The 18,541-nt window shown below is 35.7% G+C and overlaps 1 protein-coding gene across 2 annotated transcripts in view; it reads left to right on the top strand.

Annotated features, from left to right (window-relative positions):
* The window catches only part of LOC114872807 (semaphorin-1A-like), a 125,139-nt gene that overhangs the window by 68,152 nt on the left and 38,446 nt on the right, over nt 1–18,541 (top strand). For both annotated transcript variants that reach the window (XM_029180418.2, XM_029180417.2), the window contains exon 5: nt 3,494–3,664. In XM_029180418.2, coding sequence (XP_029036251.1) covers nt 3,494–3,664 — 171 coding nt within the window. The remainder of the gene's footprint in view (nt 1–3,493; nt 3,665–18,541) is intronic.

Raw genomic sequence — 18,541 nt, 5'->3', positions numbered from 1 at the left:
AGTAACGAGTCTGAAGTGGAGGAGCACTCGGACCGTCACTTCAAAGTGCACTCGAAACGGGCTAAAACATCTGAAACGTTGTTGCCTGTGCTATTTACGCCAGCTTCGTTGCGTGTTTACCTTAAACAACCGTATCCTCTTCGTCCTATCCTATTTAGTATTTAAACAAGAAAAATGAATCTCGCACATACCGTTGGAAAGTTTGTTACTGAGAAAGAAAATTTCTTCATTCTGATTACTTGCAACGAAAGATTATTTGATGGAATAGGTATTTCTAGATGGGAACCGGGAACGGTGTATTTCACGTTTTCCCGGTGAATTTATTTTCGTTGCAGAGAGGTGTATCGACCGATGGAAAATTGAAAAATGCAGATCGCTTTCCGTGAACCTCGTGACGAGGAAGCCAATGCGGCGAACCGCGGGTATCTTTGTTCATTCCAGTTACGATGTTTTGCATTGCGAATACGTAATGGTTTCAGCGAACGTTATCACATAACGGTGCAAAGGAAAATGTAATTTTTTTCCAAAGAAATACTCGGGAATTTGTAAACGTACGTGCTTGATTAAGTGGTAATTCGTGTATCGCGCGAACGTGACCCAGTATTAAACGCTTATGGTTTAATCCACTTGTTCACCGGCGAAATTGAAAGGATCCGTGGTTGTTTATATACCGCGGAAAAATATTTACCAAGGATACTCTCCACGAAGATCAACCGTGAACGAAGTAATTAAAAATTTAATTTTCCATCTCCTAGATGGACGTTTGGCTTGAATGGTACGCTACGTGGATTCGTTAATCGCGAGAGAGCCCGAGCGTGATTAAAACCGTGACAAATCCTTTTACTATGGTCTTCGAGTACATTTAGTGACGTTTTCATGGTGGGCAATGCTTAGAATGTTCAATTGGATGGAAGATTTGAATTAGTTTTATTGGAGTTGCGGTTGGAATATTAATGAAGGGTTATTATAGGCGTGTTTAAGAGAAATTAAGCTTTAATTTTAGCTATAATAATTAGTATTTTAAAATATTTAGAATTTTTATACTGTAATTTCGAGCAAATTTTAAGCTTTAATTTAATCTATGACAATCATCGTTCTGTCATGAAATTCAGTTCTCCCAAGAACCCATCCCTCTTTCCCGCAATCATCGAAAAAAGTCGAAGCGGAAGTGTTCCTTCTGGCGGGTAGAAATCCAAACAGAAGGGCTAACTTTTTCGATAGCCGGAGGATCGTTACCCTTTCAAATGCGAAACCGTATCGTGTGATCCTCTCGCGAGTTTCCTCGTCAAAGTAAAGTCTGAATGTATGCGATGTCCTAGAAAAAAAGTTTCGCCGTTCCATGGCAGGGATTAGAGTAATGTTCCGGGCCGAATTTATACGGCGACGACTAAAATCTGCCTGCGAGAGGCTCGAAACTGTGAAATCGTATTACCCGATGAATATGCAGCACGATTTTGCGGTCGAAAGTTTCTCGGGACCGCTTGTAACTCTACGCTATGGTAAACGGCGACAGAAACGGCCACCGAGATCTCCAGACATGTTCTAATTAGAGCAAAAACCATCGCCACAAGGTTTCTAAATCACACTTCAAAATTTATGCTAGTTTGCTGCTGCGAAAATTCCGAATACAATCGAATCTTCGTATTCGCAGTGTCAGATTAAAAAAAAAAAGTCGCTAATTGAAATCGCGTTTAACTCGTATCGCAGATTTTTGGAACCGCGGAAACGAGAGCCGACAGTGGAATTATGGAATCTTTTTACGAGATATTAAAAGTTCTCATAGTGGGATAGTTGTAGACTGAAAGGGTTGTTCAAGGATTTCTTCTCGACATGCAGCTGCAGTTCCTGTCGCAGCCCCTCCACCCTCTACTCCTCCTTTCTCCTTGTTTCTTTCCACATTCGCCTCGAGCGATTGTTAGTTCGTGCAAGGAAATCCAGAATTTCCAGTCAGGGTGAGCGACGTTTGATTTTTGAACCACGGCAAGTATACTGGGTGTTGCGAAATATCGTGCTATCCGATGAAAATTTCGAGATTAAAATTCCGAATTGTTTTTGCATATCTCGCTGAACGAATCTCGTGGCTGATTCGAGATTCTTTGTAAAATAATTTCCACCGTTATGAGATTAAAACTTGTGATTGGTAATTTTAAAACGATGTTAAATATTCATGAATTACGTTTAGTTTTTATTTTTCAAACGTTCGTTTCATAGAATATTTCTTGGTGGGTTTGCGGGAGATTATTTGATGCGCCTGAAGGTAAAGAATGACATGACATGGAAGTAATCTCATTTTGGAAAATAATGAGAACATGCGCATGCAGATCGAAAATTAGCGTGCCTCTCGTATGCAGAATCACATCAATATCTTTTTTAAATAAGCTCAAGCGTATCACGTTCTGGATATCTATTTATTTTTAACAAGTTTGTCTTTCGAGGTAAAAGAGATTCATAGATAGAAGTTTGAATAAATAATATATTAGTAAAAAGAAATTTAAAAAATTGTGAGAGTGTAGTTTTTTTTGTTTAAAATTATTTTTCATATTTAAACCATGTTTTGCCTTGAAAATATTGTAAAATATTGATAATATACAAATTATAAATTAATACAATACAAAATAGTAAAACATAAAATATTATTTAAATAAATATATTTAACGATAGATTTTATCTTTGCAAATGTTAGTTGAAACATTATATGTGAAAACAAATCCAGAGTCTACGAATAGTAATGTATGTTTACGTTTCGTAGCGTTCGAAATCAAAACATTGACGGGCCGTCGAGATTTCAGTAGGCTTCGCTTGTATTAGTCTCCCGTGAACCTTCATACCGCGCAGACCTATAACGTAATTTTATCATTCATTTAAATCAATTAATAATTTATATGGCGTTATATGATCACAGTGAATTTGTAAATTATAAATTTATAATCCAAATCAAGTGATATTCGCGCCATATGACGCGCTTATATTCAAATCAGAAACTAAATAAAGGAAATATACATAAATATTGTTTGTATAATATTTTATAATTTAATTTATTAATATCTTTATCATTATTAGCACTTTTTTCTTTGTTTTATGAAGTATTGTATATTTTTATAATTTCTTATTTGACTGCTTACGTTCCCGCCACGATTGTTCAATATGGCGTCCGGCTCTTGACACGGTGTGATCGGTGTATGTTAATTCCGCTATTAAATATATAAAATTGGCTACAAAGTGTTTCAGAATCGTTAATTTTAATCTTATTATGCAAATATTAATTCGTAGTATCATAAACAGTATCAATTTTATCCGATAATTACGTGTTTTGTCTAAAAACCCGTCGGACGCCGTACGGTGTCATCAGAATTTGGAAACATAACCAAAGTACGTGTCACTCTTTTTAACACATGTAATTTCGTTTCGAATTCACGAGTGTCCTATGTTGGCGTCGCAGTGTTATTGGAAATTAGATTTCAAAGTAACTATTGTTTCATCTTGTTTGTTACAGAGGTTGCAGTGGTCCAGCAGCAGGGCGCATCGTGAACTTTGTTATCTGAAAGGACGTAGCGAGGACCAGTGTCAGAATTACGTACGAGTATTTGGCAGACAAGGACCTGATCGATTTCTTGTTTGTGGAACGAACGCATACAAACCACAATGCAGGCAGTTCACCATCAAGGTAAGTGTTTTATATTTCTTTTATAACCGTTGGCAACATCAAGGTCGTTCGATAAGTAGCTCTTTGTTTCCAACCTACCCGCTTATATTCGACCACCATAGATGCTTTTTCATGCTAATAAATTGAGGGAATAAAGTTGAACGTTTATCTCCTTTGATACAATTTCATTTTGTTTAACCCTTAACTGACATAGTGGCTCTTTTGTCAAGAAAATATTCTGAAACCAATAAAGTTTCATTGAATTTATTCAACAATTACATCAAATTGTATTTTAAGGAAAAATAAATTATTAGGGTCTAATATATTCTATGTTAACAGTAATGTATTTAAATTAGGACTTAAGGTATTTAGTATAGATAGAATTTATCTACTATTAAAAATATGTGTTTTATGATATAAAATGAAAGTTTAAATAATATTTGAAATATTAAATATCTAATTTATGTGAATATTCTTACCTTTACTCGTAAAAAGCGTACTTAATGATACATATATTTAACAAAATCGAACAATAGTTTTATTTATTCGGTAAGTAATCTCTATAGGAAGGCTAAACGCGTTTCTACAAAGCAGCAACGAGTTGGAAGGTAAATAACGTTAGAAACATAGAATTCGCGGGTAATTTATTGGTCCATGATAAATATTGGCCCAACAAATAAAATAACGTAATTATAGTAATAAGCGAGAACGATACGGGAAGTGTAATCAAATCAACCGATACCGAGAAACGTTTTATCGTCAAATAGAACGAAAATAAAATCGTGAATTAAATTTCAAGGAACAGTAATTGAAATTCATATCGTTCAAATAAAATTTTGACGCTATTAATTTTATTTAATAATTGTATCTATAAAATTGAGAAAAAGTTCACAGCGCATTTTAGAAATTTGATATTTTTCAGTTTGTCAAATTTTATTTTGAATAAAAATAAATCATAGATCATAGATGTAGAGTATGTAAATACATTTGTCGATTATATACAATAGCGATCGTTTTTGTTTTGAAAAAAGGGTAGATTCTATCGCATTGTTGACTGGAGAAAATATGAGCAATAGAAGGCAAAGCTTTTACGGGATCTTTTACGAGGTTCAAGTATATCAGAGCCGAAGTTCCTGCAACTTTTTACTTTATCACAGAGAACTCCTAATACCGTATAATAACTCGTAAAACACTGTTAATACTGTGTGTATCTATATTGCCTCTTTCCTACAAACTATTATTTTCTATACTTAATTAAGAAATTCTATAGAATATAATATTCATTTTATGTTTTATATTATATTTATGGAGAGCATATAATAGCATGGAGAGCATTTTGGTAAATTCGGAAAAATATTTGCTTTCATTTATTTTTAATTTTGTTTTATTTACTTTTGTACATTTAATATTATTTTCAGTATAATAATAATTATGTTATTATTTCCAATTTATGGTACAGAAACAATGGAATACTGATTCCACTGCAAATCAATGTTGATATTTATCATCCTGTTTGCCAGCTAATTGCTTATAGAATTACATTATTATAATTAATTAATGATGCGTTATCACGAACATTAAATGAGACATCACAACCACGACACAACAAAATATATCAAAATCTCAAAACAGTAATTTTATCAAAAATTAAAAAGTTGATATTTCTTATCTACAATTTACTTGGATACATATACTATAATTTTTCTTTTCTATTATTAATTTAGCTTCTAAATCTCTCAGAAAGAATTTTATAATAAATAAATGAATAAAAATCAAGATTGGATCCGGGGAGATAAAAAAAGCGAGCTTAGCTTTTTTAAAGCTTTGAATGTTTAATCAAATTGATCATGTTTCGTTTTAATATCATTCGTTACATTAGATTTTCGCTCGACTACATCCCGGATATCCGGTAAGACCAAAGAAGTTTTAACGTAGAGAGGCTATAAGATTTTCAAAAGGGCTTTTGATGCTCGCCGCTCACTGAAGAGCGACCGCTTTCGAGGAAAGCGGGCTTCAGCTTGTAATACAGCTTTTCCTCTCGCGTTTACAGCTACGAATCGCTCCTCTTTGTGTTCCCTTTTTCAACGGTCGCTCTCAGGCAGTATTTTTAAAAATAAAGGAAAAACCAGAAAGAAGGATTAACGCTGATTTTTCGCCGATGGGCGTAACAACTTGCAAGAAATCTCTTTTCTCTTTCGTTGAGCGAATAAATCGCCTGAGGGATAACTTCTTTATTTGCGATCCTTGTGCACGCGAGAACAGGCATGAAACGGGAAGTAAGGAATGGTTGAAGCGTCGGGGCGACCAGCGTCTTAATAATGGGTGCCTAGTAGAAACGCGTCGTCATGCCAGGGAATGAAAGAGAGAAAGAGTGGCGTGAACTTCCTTCGTGATTTATCTGCCCGCATATCCCTTGATCCCGTGCAAATATCACCCCTGGTGTGACTTCGGGAAACGGCCGGAATTTCGACAAATATTTTAACGCCATCTATTTGCTTTCGTACTATTACCGAGAAATGTTAGAATTGTTAATAGAATTCGGGTAAATTCGGAAATATTATTTTTTGCAGGAGATTTTAACACCTTTAGCTAAAAGTCGAGCGTATTCTTGAAACGCGATCTTTCAAGCGACTTAATATCCAAAAATTTAATCATTCTCGCGCTTCATTTGAGGAAAAAAGTAATTTTAAGATTGAGAAACGACTCGGTTATGCTAATACCAAAGCGTAGATTAACGTCGGCGAAATTAATGACGAGAATTTATGTAGGATTTCGCAAGAAATACACAATCGTATAACCTGTTACCAGAATAGATTTTTAACGTTTCACCTGGCGTAACTCATAACCGTGACGCGTTAAAATGGAATTTTATTGCCATTTGTAAATTGCCAGTTCCTTGACAAAGGTGTAAGGTAGAATGTCGAGGGTGGAGTGTAACTGTAGCATTGTAGACGAACCGATATCCACAAGAGAATGAGAATGGACCGATCGAAGGGACAGAATGAAGCTTCGTTCTCATGTGAACGTCAAAGTGTCACGTATCGGTCGTTCGCTCGAATGTCTTCCTCGAGAATCGTTCGTGTAATCAATCGAGAACGCCTATCGGTCCTTTTCCTCCAGGAAGTCTTATCGGAGTCTTCAGGTGTCCTCTTTCGACGTTTCACAGATAGTTTCATTCAAGTCCTGGGCAACTGGATGCTCTCAGGGCAAGTTAAAGTAGATTTGGACTTTCAAACACCGCTAAAAGTAATTACTCTTTCATTTTCTTTTCTCAAACTTAAAAAGAACAATTAGATTTATCGAAGGTTAATGTCGGTGGTCAATGACTTCTTTCCCAGTGGGCACAAGTTGCCCATGCCCATCCTGAAACTCGCTATGTAAGAACCATCTTGCACGCACAAGATTTCTGTCGGAGAAACTCGAGAAGACTTTATTCCCTGGGGAATTTGATACTGTCCTTCCAACTCGACAATTTTATTTCCGTGCCGGGCATCGTTAGAGACTCATCCGCCTGTGGAGAGAAAATCAAGCCGACCATGGCGACCGATGGATTCCATGAAATCGATTAATTAAGTCAATACTCGGTGGGATAATGGAAGGACGGGACTAGAGAGTGGCGGAATAGTAAAGAAATTATTAAACGGAAGGCGATTGAAAAAAGTTTCATCCTGAAAAAAAAATGAAGGGATATTATGTCGGTGGGAGGAGACGGAAATTGCTGAAAAATTTCTCATTGACTTCTGTCATGGTGTTCAATAATAATAAGATGGGTTTATTTTCAAATTTAAGTTTCAGAGTTTGTTTATTATTTTCTTTGATTAATTACTTCATTATTTCGAACCCTGGATCGAATTTTCGGGTACCCACACAGCCTTGTAACCTTCCAGAATATTTTTTTCAATTTCTAATTCATTTTCAGTATATTTATTTCTGTCAAATTTACCTTCATACCAGTGTTATTCTAATATCCTTACTGATAATAGAGTTAGTATTTGATCAGACAATATTTCATGTAAGAAGGAAGTAATTGACAATCATTCGAGGAAAGGAATTGATCAGTTTCGCGGTATTGGCTCTACTTTGATATTTTATATCCACGAAAAGGAAGATGCAGTTCTATTTCGGCTCAACTTTATCCCATTGTCGAAGAAGAAACGCTTGATCCATTTCACTCGTCAGTTATTCGCTTCAATCAGAAAACTCGTACTGACGGTTTGTGGATTTTTGATGGAAGACCTAATTTTCACGTTCACCGGGAAAACTCGATAATCAAATGATAGAGTTTCAATCCTCTTAGAAATTTATTTCACTGTTGGAAACTTCTGCTGTTTTCTTTCCAACAAAGAAATGTACTTTATTGAAAAATTACTTGATGTTTTACCTTTTTTGTTCATTGAAGTTCGGATGCAATTTTCTGTTCAGTGGATTTGAAAATTAATTACGATTACAATTACAATTTTTTTAAATTTTCCTTTGGAGAATTTTGAATTTCTCACAAGTGGTTCATTTTATTGATTGAATTTTTGTGATTTTTTAGTAAAACATTAATTCATTTTCATTTTAGTTATTTTTTCAAAATCTTTGGTAGAATAAATATTTCATAATAATTTTTTCTTTCTTCTCGAAGCTAATAAAATTTTTCTTTCGACTTCCTTGAACTTTCAGGAGCAAACTTTATTTTCTCAAGGAAATTTTTTGCTCGTTTGAAGCAATTGAAGGAGTTTCGTGCTCCTTTTATAGGCCTGGAAAAATCCATGAAGGAAACAAAGAATCCAGGAAATTTAAAACGACGTTTAAAGTTTCTTATGTCGCCGGTGTTCTAATTGTTCCCTATTGAAAACGCGGTTTTAAACGTCCAGTTTATTTAAAGAGGAATTTCAAACGTAAACGGGGATCGGGGTCTCTCTCGTAATTACCAAGTTAAATAACCGGAGGTATATTACGTTCGTTTCGTTTAGAAAAAAAATTCGAATCCCTCCTTATTTCTTTTCTTATAACATAAATTGACAGAGAAGTTCTTGAAAATACAGTCGTTCATAAACGTTAATAATAACAAAAAAAAAAGAAACCATTTGATTATTCATGAACGACATTTATTGTTTTTGAAACCAACGTCACACCAGGTGCGTCATCCATTATACAGTTTATGCGAATTTTCTAATTTCCATAAAGCCGAATATTTATTATATTTATTTCATAAACACATGGTATATTTATGAGGTATACGCGGTCTTTTGTGAGCGGCTGTAAGTTCTCAAGCCTCTGAAAATAACCTCAGTGATTTAGTATGGTTCGTTTTGTCGAAGTTTATCGGAAATATTCTTGGACGTGACCTTTTCAACAGCTTTTCGAAAGCCACAGAAACATCAGGCGAACTGATCCTGGACGTTTTATCGAAAGCCTAATTCTCACGTCCTTTGGCAGAAGAAAATTCGAACCCAGGTAAAAAGTTTATTCGGCTCACGTGGACCGATATGGCTTCCGCACCTTTTCGGTCCATCTTCTCTTCCTTTTCTTTCGATGGACCTTTTTTCGCGAACACGGATTCACCTTCTTTCGGTTTACTTCCTTCCTTTCCTTTCTCTGCAACAACTCTCGGAGTTTGCTTTTTTCAAATTCAACCCTTGTCCAAAGAGCGTCCATGGACTTTAACTCGTCGCTTCCGGTATTATTTATCAAGGAATATCGTTTAAATATTTATGAAAAATTAAAGAATTTGCTTATGAACATATGTAGACGGATAATTGAATTTAGTAATCATTTGATTCAGGATGATAACGTTTTATTGTTTTTAGAACCACTGACCCATATGGTGTGTTACTCATTCATGAAAATCATTTTCGCTGTTATAATGAAATTATTTTTATTAATATCTTACTGTTTGATACTGTTCGTGATAAATGTTGGAATGGTTTATTTTCGTTCAGATTTCGTTATTTCAGTATCTCTCGAATCCGTGGACTTTGAAATCTCATATTTGTTCCACGATACAGCATTTCCCCAGGTAATTTGCCGGTGTTCCTTGTCGGAGGATGAAAGTTCGCCCCCATGTTCGTTTTCGTGTTTTCTTTAGCGAAAGTTCCTATCTCGGTTTCTCAGGGAATATTTGATACGTTGCACAGACGTTAATATTTGCAAATATAGTGTTTCTTTTTTATCAATTCGTTATTTCGGCAGAGAGAAGCGTTCGTAATTCGACGCTGGAATATTTACCAGCGAAACCGACCCCCTGCCCCTGATCTCATGTTCCCAAGGGAGATAACGAAGTAGCCTGGCTGTAATTATCGCCCTTCGTGTAATACAAAATTCTGTTTAAATTTTATATCGCGTCTCGCCGAGGTGAAACAATAGGGCTGCTGTGACCTATTAATCTATTGTTAGACTAGACAAGATTTAACCCACTCCTCGGCTCGATGGTAATCTAGCCTGATGACTGTCTTAAACAAACATGATGACGGTGTACCTCATCAAGCAACACAATGCCAAGAACACCTTGAATAAGGCATTCCTTCTAACAGTGCTTTAGAGATGTACTCCAGACAATGAAGAGAGGGTGTCTGTAATCTACACGAACTAATTTTAAACTATTCCAACTTTTCGTGTCACTGTTGCTGTGTTTATGCATTCAGAGAAAATTTAATATCACTTCAAAATTAAAAAATTTGTAAATTCCAATTTTTGTAAACTCCAAACTTCAAAAATTCCAATTCAGAATTTTCAATACTCAAACGTTTAAAAATTTTAATATCCTCTCGTAAAATTTTATGATTTACCCTGCCGTAAAAAGCTCGGTTACCTCACTGGTCTCTGGTAAAAATTACATATAATTTTTATTTATCCTCCGTTCCGTACGAAATTTTTCCCATGAATCGAAATTGACCGAATGCGAAATCAAAGGGAACTGTGAGAAACGCAAGGTGAATCGGAAAACAGAGAAACGATAGTCGTTGAGTTGCATCGTTGTTATCTGGAATCTTCTTTGGAGCTGTGTTGATCGAATAAATCCGTTTTCCATCATATGCCACCTATGTACCGGGATATATCCCATCGTATATTATAGGTCATTCGTTGTATTGCCTTCTTATTTCATTCGTCCATGGCACAAAGATCCTTCCACTTCGGTTTCCCTTGATTTTCATTTTCAATCCGAAGTTTTTTGCAATTCAAAGACAGTTTGGCCTAGACGACAGGCAATAACTTTACGATTCTGGATCCAGGCCCGATTCCGCCTTTTATTCGGATCTGTTTTCAATCTTGGAACCTACGAAACTTCCTCTTCCTTTTTTACCTAGATCGAGCAAGTTGATACACGAAAGGGTCAAATACGTTTCCAACATTCTTTGGCACTGTATTCTATTCAATCTTTTGTTATACATGGCCGTAGGAATGTTCTTTAATTGTTTGATTCTTTCGAAAAGGCTATTAAATTCTCTTTCTATAAAACTTACTCCTTTGTCCACTGTATAAACGCGAAATGGAGTCTTTCTAATATCCGAACGTTAGGAATCCTATCGAATATTCGTTTGAAGTTAACCAGTTACCATTGTTCCAATTCGAGGCTCAAAGGAAATCGTGTAAACTCACCCTCTCACTTGTTTCGACTCTAGTCTCGAGGGAGTTGCCTTCCTGTGACGCAGATTCTTTCTACACAAATAATTATAGCCGGAGCAAAATTTTCCTAAAATTTGTCAAATGAAATTCCAAAGTAACCCTTCAATTTTCCCCTCGTGCTTGTTACATTGATTTTGAAAAGTTTCCTCTTCTTCGTTATCGCGACATTATTCCAACAGGAAGTTTTAATAATTTCTATGAAATACCGGAAGTTGCGTTTCATTTTTGTTCCATATTAGCCATGCATCTTTACAGCGTTCCTTGGCCTCGCATTCCTACGGGAATTATCGTGCGAATACCACACCTCTTTCGCGTTCGCTTGAAACCGTATATATACGGGGAAACCATCCCTTAGCGGTTGTTCTCCACAATTCATTGTTGTTCCACGCTTATGCTCCCGGTATTTCCCTCCTCTGAATTTTACTGTCTTTAAAACTGTTTCAACGTAGACCTTGTATACGAAGGATGGCTGGAAAGAAACATGTGTAGCTAAAATGGAAATTCTTTCTGGATTAATAAATCTAGTATTATTTTGTGTTTTAATTTTTTTTTTCTTTCTTTTTCTTTTTGAAGCTGGATTAAGTGTAAGAAGATTAAAATATTTTTAGTTGAACTATTTCACTGTATATTATCAGTTTACTAATTAGTTATGAAACAATTAAATTACTTTTCTATTGATTTTTAATGGTGAAGCCTGTTTCCGTGGAATATTTCAAAACAATTACGTAACTTATTCTGTAAACAGCCCATTTAGCTCTGTTTTCTCGTTGCCATTAAAAATTTCTCGAAATATTGTCTGCTTTTAATTTTCCTCCATTGTACTATTCAATGCCCCTGTTTCGCTACTTGTTAGACGCCCCACACCCTCACCACCTTCTTCGAAATAAAACTCCCTTGTTATTTTAGATTTTATGAATTCCATTGTAACGTTTATCAAGAATTCGAAACGTTTTTATATAGACTTGTAATGGTATTCAGATCTCTTGATTTATTATTTCCTCTTTTATACCGGGGAAAAAGGCAACTATTTTAGAATCAAATAACTGAGATTTTTCTTTTAAGCGATGGATATTATTTTCACAGAGATTCCGAACGTTTAGCAAATATGACAAACCTTTGGTATTCGCCTAATTCATCGTCCCTCTCTTTTTTCACTGTTCACATAATTTACGAGGGTACAGTTTCCTGTTACTATTAATTATTCGCAATACAAATTGTTTACCGTTAAGCTGAAATATGCTCAAACAAGAGAAAATTGAATGCGTTTCAGAGAAATGTGAGAGCCACGAGGGTTATAAATTTTCCTTTTCGAAAATTCCGAAACACATTTGCGATTCTTCTAGAAAAATATACGAGACCACGCGCGCGTGTGTGTGTGTATGTACCGAGTGTGCAGGCTAGAAAGCTAATTTACACAAGGCGGATTATGTTCGAGAGAGTGGACAGAAATGGGCGTGGGTGAAATTTCACCAAATATTGAGTTTGTGCTTAAAAGCAATGTAGATATACGCAAAAACTTGGCGACGCGATGCCATAACTGAATTCCCAACTGCTATCTTCCTGTTTGTATTCAACGAACAGACACAAACCTTTTATGCAGAATTCTGTTGAATAAAATAATGAGAACATAAATATTTGCACCCTGAAAATTCCGGGAGGAATTTTTTTTTAATCAAATTGATATTTTTAATAAAAAGCGGATAAAATCTGTATTTTAATGAAGAAATTTTATTTAAAAAATCAAAACTGAAAAAGGAAACTTAATTAATTTTACTTCAAAACAAATTAAAAGTTTTTAAATATCTGCCTCCATTTCGGAATGAATTTCTTGAAAAAAGAAAAAGAAATGAATAATGATTCTCGAAATTAGTGTCTTTCGCTTTTAAGAGGAGACGGAAGGAGCATGAATGATGACGGTCGACTACTCCCATTGGAAATGGCGTCAGACGATCCCCTTTACAGGCTATTCAAAGAGAAGGCTAGCTTCTCCGCTTGCATGGCTTATTGTCGCAACGTATCTATGCGACGCGTTACGCTCGGGTCAGTATGTCCGCAGCCGGTGTCGAGTTTCGACAGTGCACACGTTGGCTGCATAGGTGCAACCTCCCAATGCAATTGCATATAGGCTAATGTGAAATGGCAAGTGGCAGAACCCTGTCCGAAACTCTGCAATTCGTACGACGCACCCTCGTAATTATAAACAGACGCACGTCCCGCTGGAAATTATTGATCTTGACCCCTGGCGACTTACCACTGACGGCTGAATCAACCCACTGATTTTTAGCTCGATATTGCAGTACACTCTCGTTATATTGCAAATCAAATGCTACGTGAAATGAACTTCTTTCTGTATTGCTAATTCCATGAATTTCTGAGTAATACAACGAGTGTGCATCGTGGTATGATAATGAATTGACGGTTATTAAAATCTTTTGAAGGTAACGGTACATTTACATTGTGTCGCTTAAGGTCGAGAGGTAGCGATTGACAGAGCATTTTACAGTCTTGTTAGTCCGCGAAACTTTCTCGCGAGCACTCGAGCGTGATTATAATCCAGACGTTTGCCAGGATACCCTCGCGGAATATTGATCCTCGCGACCGCCGGCAACTTAATCAACCTCGAGCTCTTCCTTCTACTTGGTGAATAAAGTTAACCCTTTGTCGCGTAATAAGGAGGATAAGGTAGAGATCATCCGTCTTGACGATTCCACGTTTACGACTCAACAGCGATGGTTTTCAAAGCTGGAAATTTTTGACTCTGGCAATTTCCAAAGCTGCCACTTCTGCGCTCCTGGGACCCCGTCAAAGTACTCTGTAATTTCCAGTCGCCAAGCAAATACATAGCATGAAACGTTATGGAAGTTTGTCCGATCCCGAAGCAATCGTCCGAAGTCGTAGACCATTGAATCGATACGTTGGTTATTAATGCCGAGTCGCTATTAAAGACGGTGTCTCCGGTTATTAATTTAAAGCCGGAGGTTGCGGCTCACCATTGGCGGGAATTTAATGAAACCATTTGAAAGTTGCCTGTTTATCGTTAAACAGAGAGATGGTGATTCAATATTGTCCGTGGACGAACTTCCACGGGGAATTTTGAATCACTTTCCGTACTTTTTCAGTATTAACCCATTAGCCTTCTGTTTTTAATTCATTTGAAAATTATTGACACACTTACTTGGAAAATTTCATTAGATACTGTTTTTAATTTGAACGAACGTTATTTACTATTTTCCATCATTTTAAATGTTTAATATGGATATTTTTAATTAAGTAAAAGCAAATTTAAGTAAGTTTAATGCAATTGGGAATTATAGACTTCTTTAGGTATTATTTTATCAATAAAGCACGTAGCTGAACAATTATTGCTGGCTTTTCCGTGGGTATTTTAAATTTGAAAATAGAATTAAGATTGAAGGGTAGGGATTATGAACATAGCTGCAAAGGCAGCTTAAAAACAGGCCAACCTAAAGTCGCATTTAGAGCAAGCGTATAATAGCTATTCAATTCTGCGTGATGCTAAACAGACACGAACCGCAACGGTTCTGCGGAATATCGATCATCATTACCACGAAACGGAATCTCTGCTCTTCATAGGCAAGCTTAAACCACTGGGCTCGACCCTAAATAGCTTAGATTACTGCCACGAAGAAAACTAATTTATCTAGATTCCAATGAAATCATTTTTGAATGAAATTTCCTTATCCGGGAATCCATCCCACCTTGGCTTGATTAATTAGCTAATTGACACTTGCTGATTGACACGTATCGATTTTAGATTGAATGTTTATTGGAAACCAAAATGGTGTAGGATTACTTCATAATGGTTATTAATGTTTTGGAGCAGTGATGGACATTAATGTTACTCCTGAAAATCAGGAAATTTTTATATTCTTAAATTTCTAAATTTTGAGTTTTTCGATTTTCCAACTTTCCAAACTTCTAATTTCCCAATTTTTTAAATTTTCAACTTTTCTAAATTTATAATTTTTCAGTTTTTGTATTTCTGAATTTTCAATTTTGTAGATTTCTAAATTTTCAAATTTGATATTTCTCATCTCTCACGCTATTATCTCCTCTGCGTACCGTTGTTAGACAAGATATAGGCCACCATTCCCTAGAAACTTGCGAACCATGGATTCACCCAGCGTGAACCATCGTACCACCAATAAACACGCGAGGCTACAAATTTACTCCCCAACCGAGTTTCCTTTACCTACATGATTACCAGCCAACACCTCTGAATTCTTCATTTTCTCTCTAATTATTCGAAATCATTAAATGGGTACTTGCATCGAATGCAGGTCGTGTTTCACGCATAATTTCCCAAATGGCAAGCTTTTGTGGGGATCTGGTAAAATTACCCAAACGATTGCACGTCATTCGCACTTGATGACCGCGGAAAATCATCGTCGCAGCATGAATTCTGGCAGGGAAACTCTTTCTCTGTAATGACCCACCGTTGGGCGCTTAAGAAACGACCACTAAAGGGACTTGGATGACCCTTTTTACGAGGAACCGAGGTTTAAACTTGCTTCGCGTTTCAGGATTTAACTTTACGACAATGACGTCGCTTTTTCGCTGATTTTGGAATTTTAAATTTTTTGAAATTCAACTTTAAACCATCAAATCATTCGAATGTATATTTCATAAGCGAATGATTAAATTAATAAGGAATCTCTGTTTAGCTTCTGAATGATACCATTCAGTCATCGTTTCCTGAACTGCAATGTTGCAATGATAATTGTCGAAAAATTAAATTAGATGACTCGGTATTGACAGAGTAGCTCGATCTATCATTCCACTTACGGAAGCAAGATAATTCTATTTATCATGACAATGGTGATTCAAAGCTTTCTCACGGCAGCGTAGCGCAGATGATGCATTGTACAAGTGACAAACACATATTCATCGCGTTGAACAATACGAAAGCGTAGAGTAATACCAATTATAAAATGGCAAGCATCTAACTACCGTGTATTTATTAACTAAGACGTAATCTCGCTATGTGTGAAATTAAGTTGCATTAGGTAATCTGCAGGATCAGGTGTAATTTGAAGAATCTGCTCAAGAGTTGAGGAAGGAAAAAACGAGGAAAACAATTTGTAGTAGAAAAATAGGAAAATATGTTAATATTTTGAAATTTCAAATAATAATAAAATAAAAAAATATTCCAAATTTCCAATAGAAAACAATCTCCCAAATCCTAATACTTAATGATAAAAAACCAATATCGTTAATCACTCAAAGCAACAGTCCAGCTATTCATCTTTATCTAATAAAAAATATCCAATGCCATCCTCCTTGAAAAATCAATCTCATAATTGATAAAATAATTAACACAATTTGTGCTTTGATGATAAACAAAGCTGAAACTGTTTCATCGCGTACTACTTAAACACGATTATCCGAGTTCGATGACGCGATAAACGACAGAAAAATAATGCGAGTCGCTAGGCTTTCCAGTAAACAGCCAATCGGGTCATTTCTATGTGGTTTAGCGTGCGGTGAAGCACGCTTACATGTGAACTCTGATCAGAAATAACGTCGTGTTGCGATCCTAGTATTTCCGCAAACCAGGTCGGGATTGTTATCGGGAATTTCAGTGGGATCGGGGGATATTTAGAAGCGACACCGATTTGCTATAATTAACGTCGTCGCTAATTGCGCCTGCCAACTAGAGTGTCAGTAACCGATCTGAAATATTTTTCCATATTCTTTTATTCTATTTTGAAAAATTGGCGACGCCTGGGTCCATTTGGACCCAGTAGCTCGTTTTTTCTTAGACCGTAGAAGATGTCTTCGGCAATGTCCACAAAACGAACTCTGAAGTATTCCATTGGGAAGGTGGATGTCCCCGTGGTACATCACTTTGAAAGGAGCAGCTGAGAATTAGGGAAATGGACAATGAAATGGTCTCATTAATTATTCCAATTAACCACGAGAGTACCTTCCCTGATTCTTTATTTAACCAGGACGGAATATCTCTCTTGTTATTTTTTGAAAAAGTGAATATTAATTCAGTCTCCTTTGAAGCATTATTCATTTAAGTGCTACTTCACTATCTTGCCATTTCACTATTTTATTATAGTTACATTTTGCAATTTTATCAAATATTCCATTTTGCCATTTTATTATGTTAGAGGAATTGATCGATACCTGGGTTCTTGTATATTTAATGATAGAACATAGTGTCGTTCAATCATGGTCGAAGTAATTATCTTATGCAATTACAGGCATCATTTGTTGGTGGACAGTCACGATTCAGCAAATTAATTTGTCGGAAAGTTATTCAATGACAATGCATAATGTTGGTCCGTGTTATTCGTGAAATGTAACTAATGGGTTTTAGCTCAATGACCATTTTGTTTACTTGTGTGTGCGACGATTCTATGAATTATCGTACTAATATTAGCAACCTGTCAAAATTTTCAAACGATGGAAAATACAATAGTAATTTGTCATAGTTTCAAGGCGTTAAAATTACACGTATCAGGATGATTCTGAACACATCAAAATAGTTGCTGAAAATTTTAAATCCTTCAAATTATATTCAAATAATTCCAGGCATCTCGTAATAACTTATTAAAATTTCGAGTGGGATAAAATTATCATCCTGTTTTCTGGGTTGAAATATATCTAAGGTTTTCAATCGATGAACAACAATTAACGAAGGTGGTTATATTTTGCATGCGACATGCATCGTCTTCGACGATATATCTTGGCATGGTGAACGTGCGATTAATTTAAGAACGGACATGCTAGCGAGCACGTGGTTTCACCGTTAATGACGGAATCGCGTGTGTACGCGATCGGATAATTGCGATTTATTTGTGCGAATTAACCGATACATTTGACGTCGTTGCTACTGTTATTGCTATTGCGCTTCGATAACTTTCTATGACACCGATTGATTGTAGTCTACCAATAATACTGCACTGTTCCATTATTCAACCGTGTCACAATGTCCAGAATTCAATGTCTTCAATAATAATCAGCTGAAAATCGAAAATTACTGTTTTAAAGTGCTTAGAATTATTTAAATATTATTTTAATGCTTCGAAATTTTGACAAATTACTATTTTAATTTTATAATTAAAATTCACAACGTTTTTGTTATTTTTGGAAAAAAATTGTCGCTTGTTGACTCAATCCTTTCCATGTAAAATTTATTTTATTTACAATCAGATATCCTGAAAATTTACTTTTACCTCTTTTTTATCTTTTTTTTTTTTCATACGTAGTAGAGTTATTGTTCGACAGAATGATAGAATAATTCCAATTTATTGA

The sequence above is a fragment of the Osmia bicornis genome, chromosome 1, assembly GCF_907164935.1.
Source record: "Osmia bicornis bicornis chromosome 1, iOsmBic2.1, whole genome shotgun sequence".
NCBI classification, from domain to species: Eukaryota; Metazoa; Arthropoda; class Insecta; order Hymenoptera; family Megachilidae; genus Osmia; species Osmia bicornis.
This window is presented reverse-complemented; position numbering and strand designations above follow the sequence as displayed.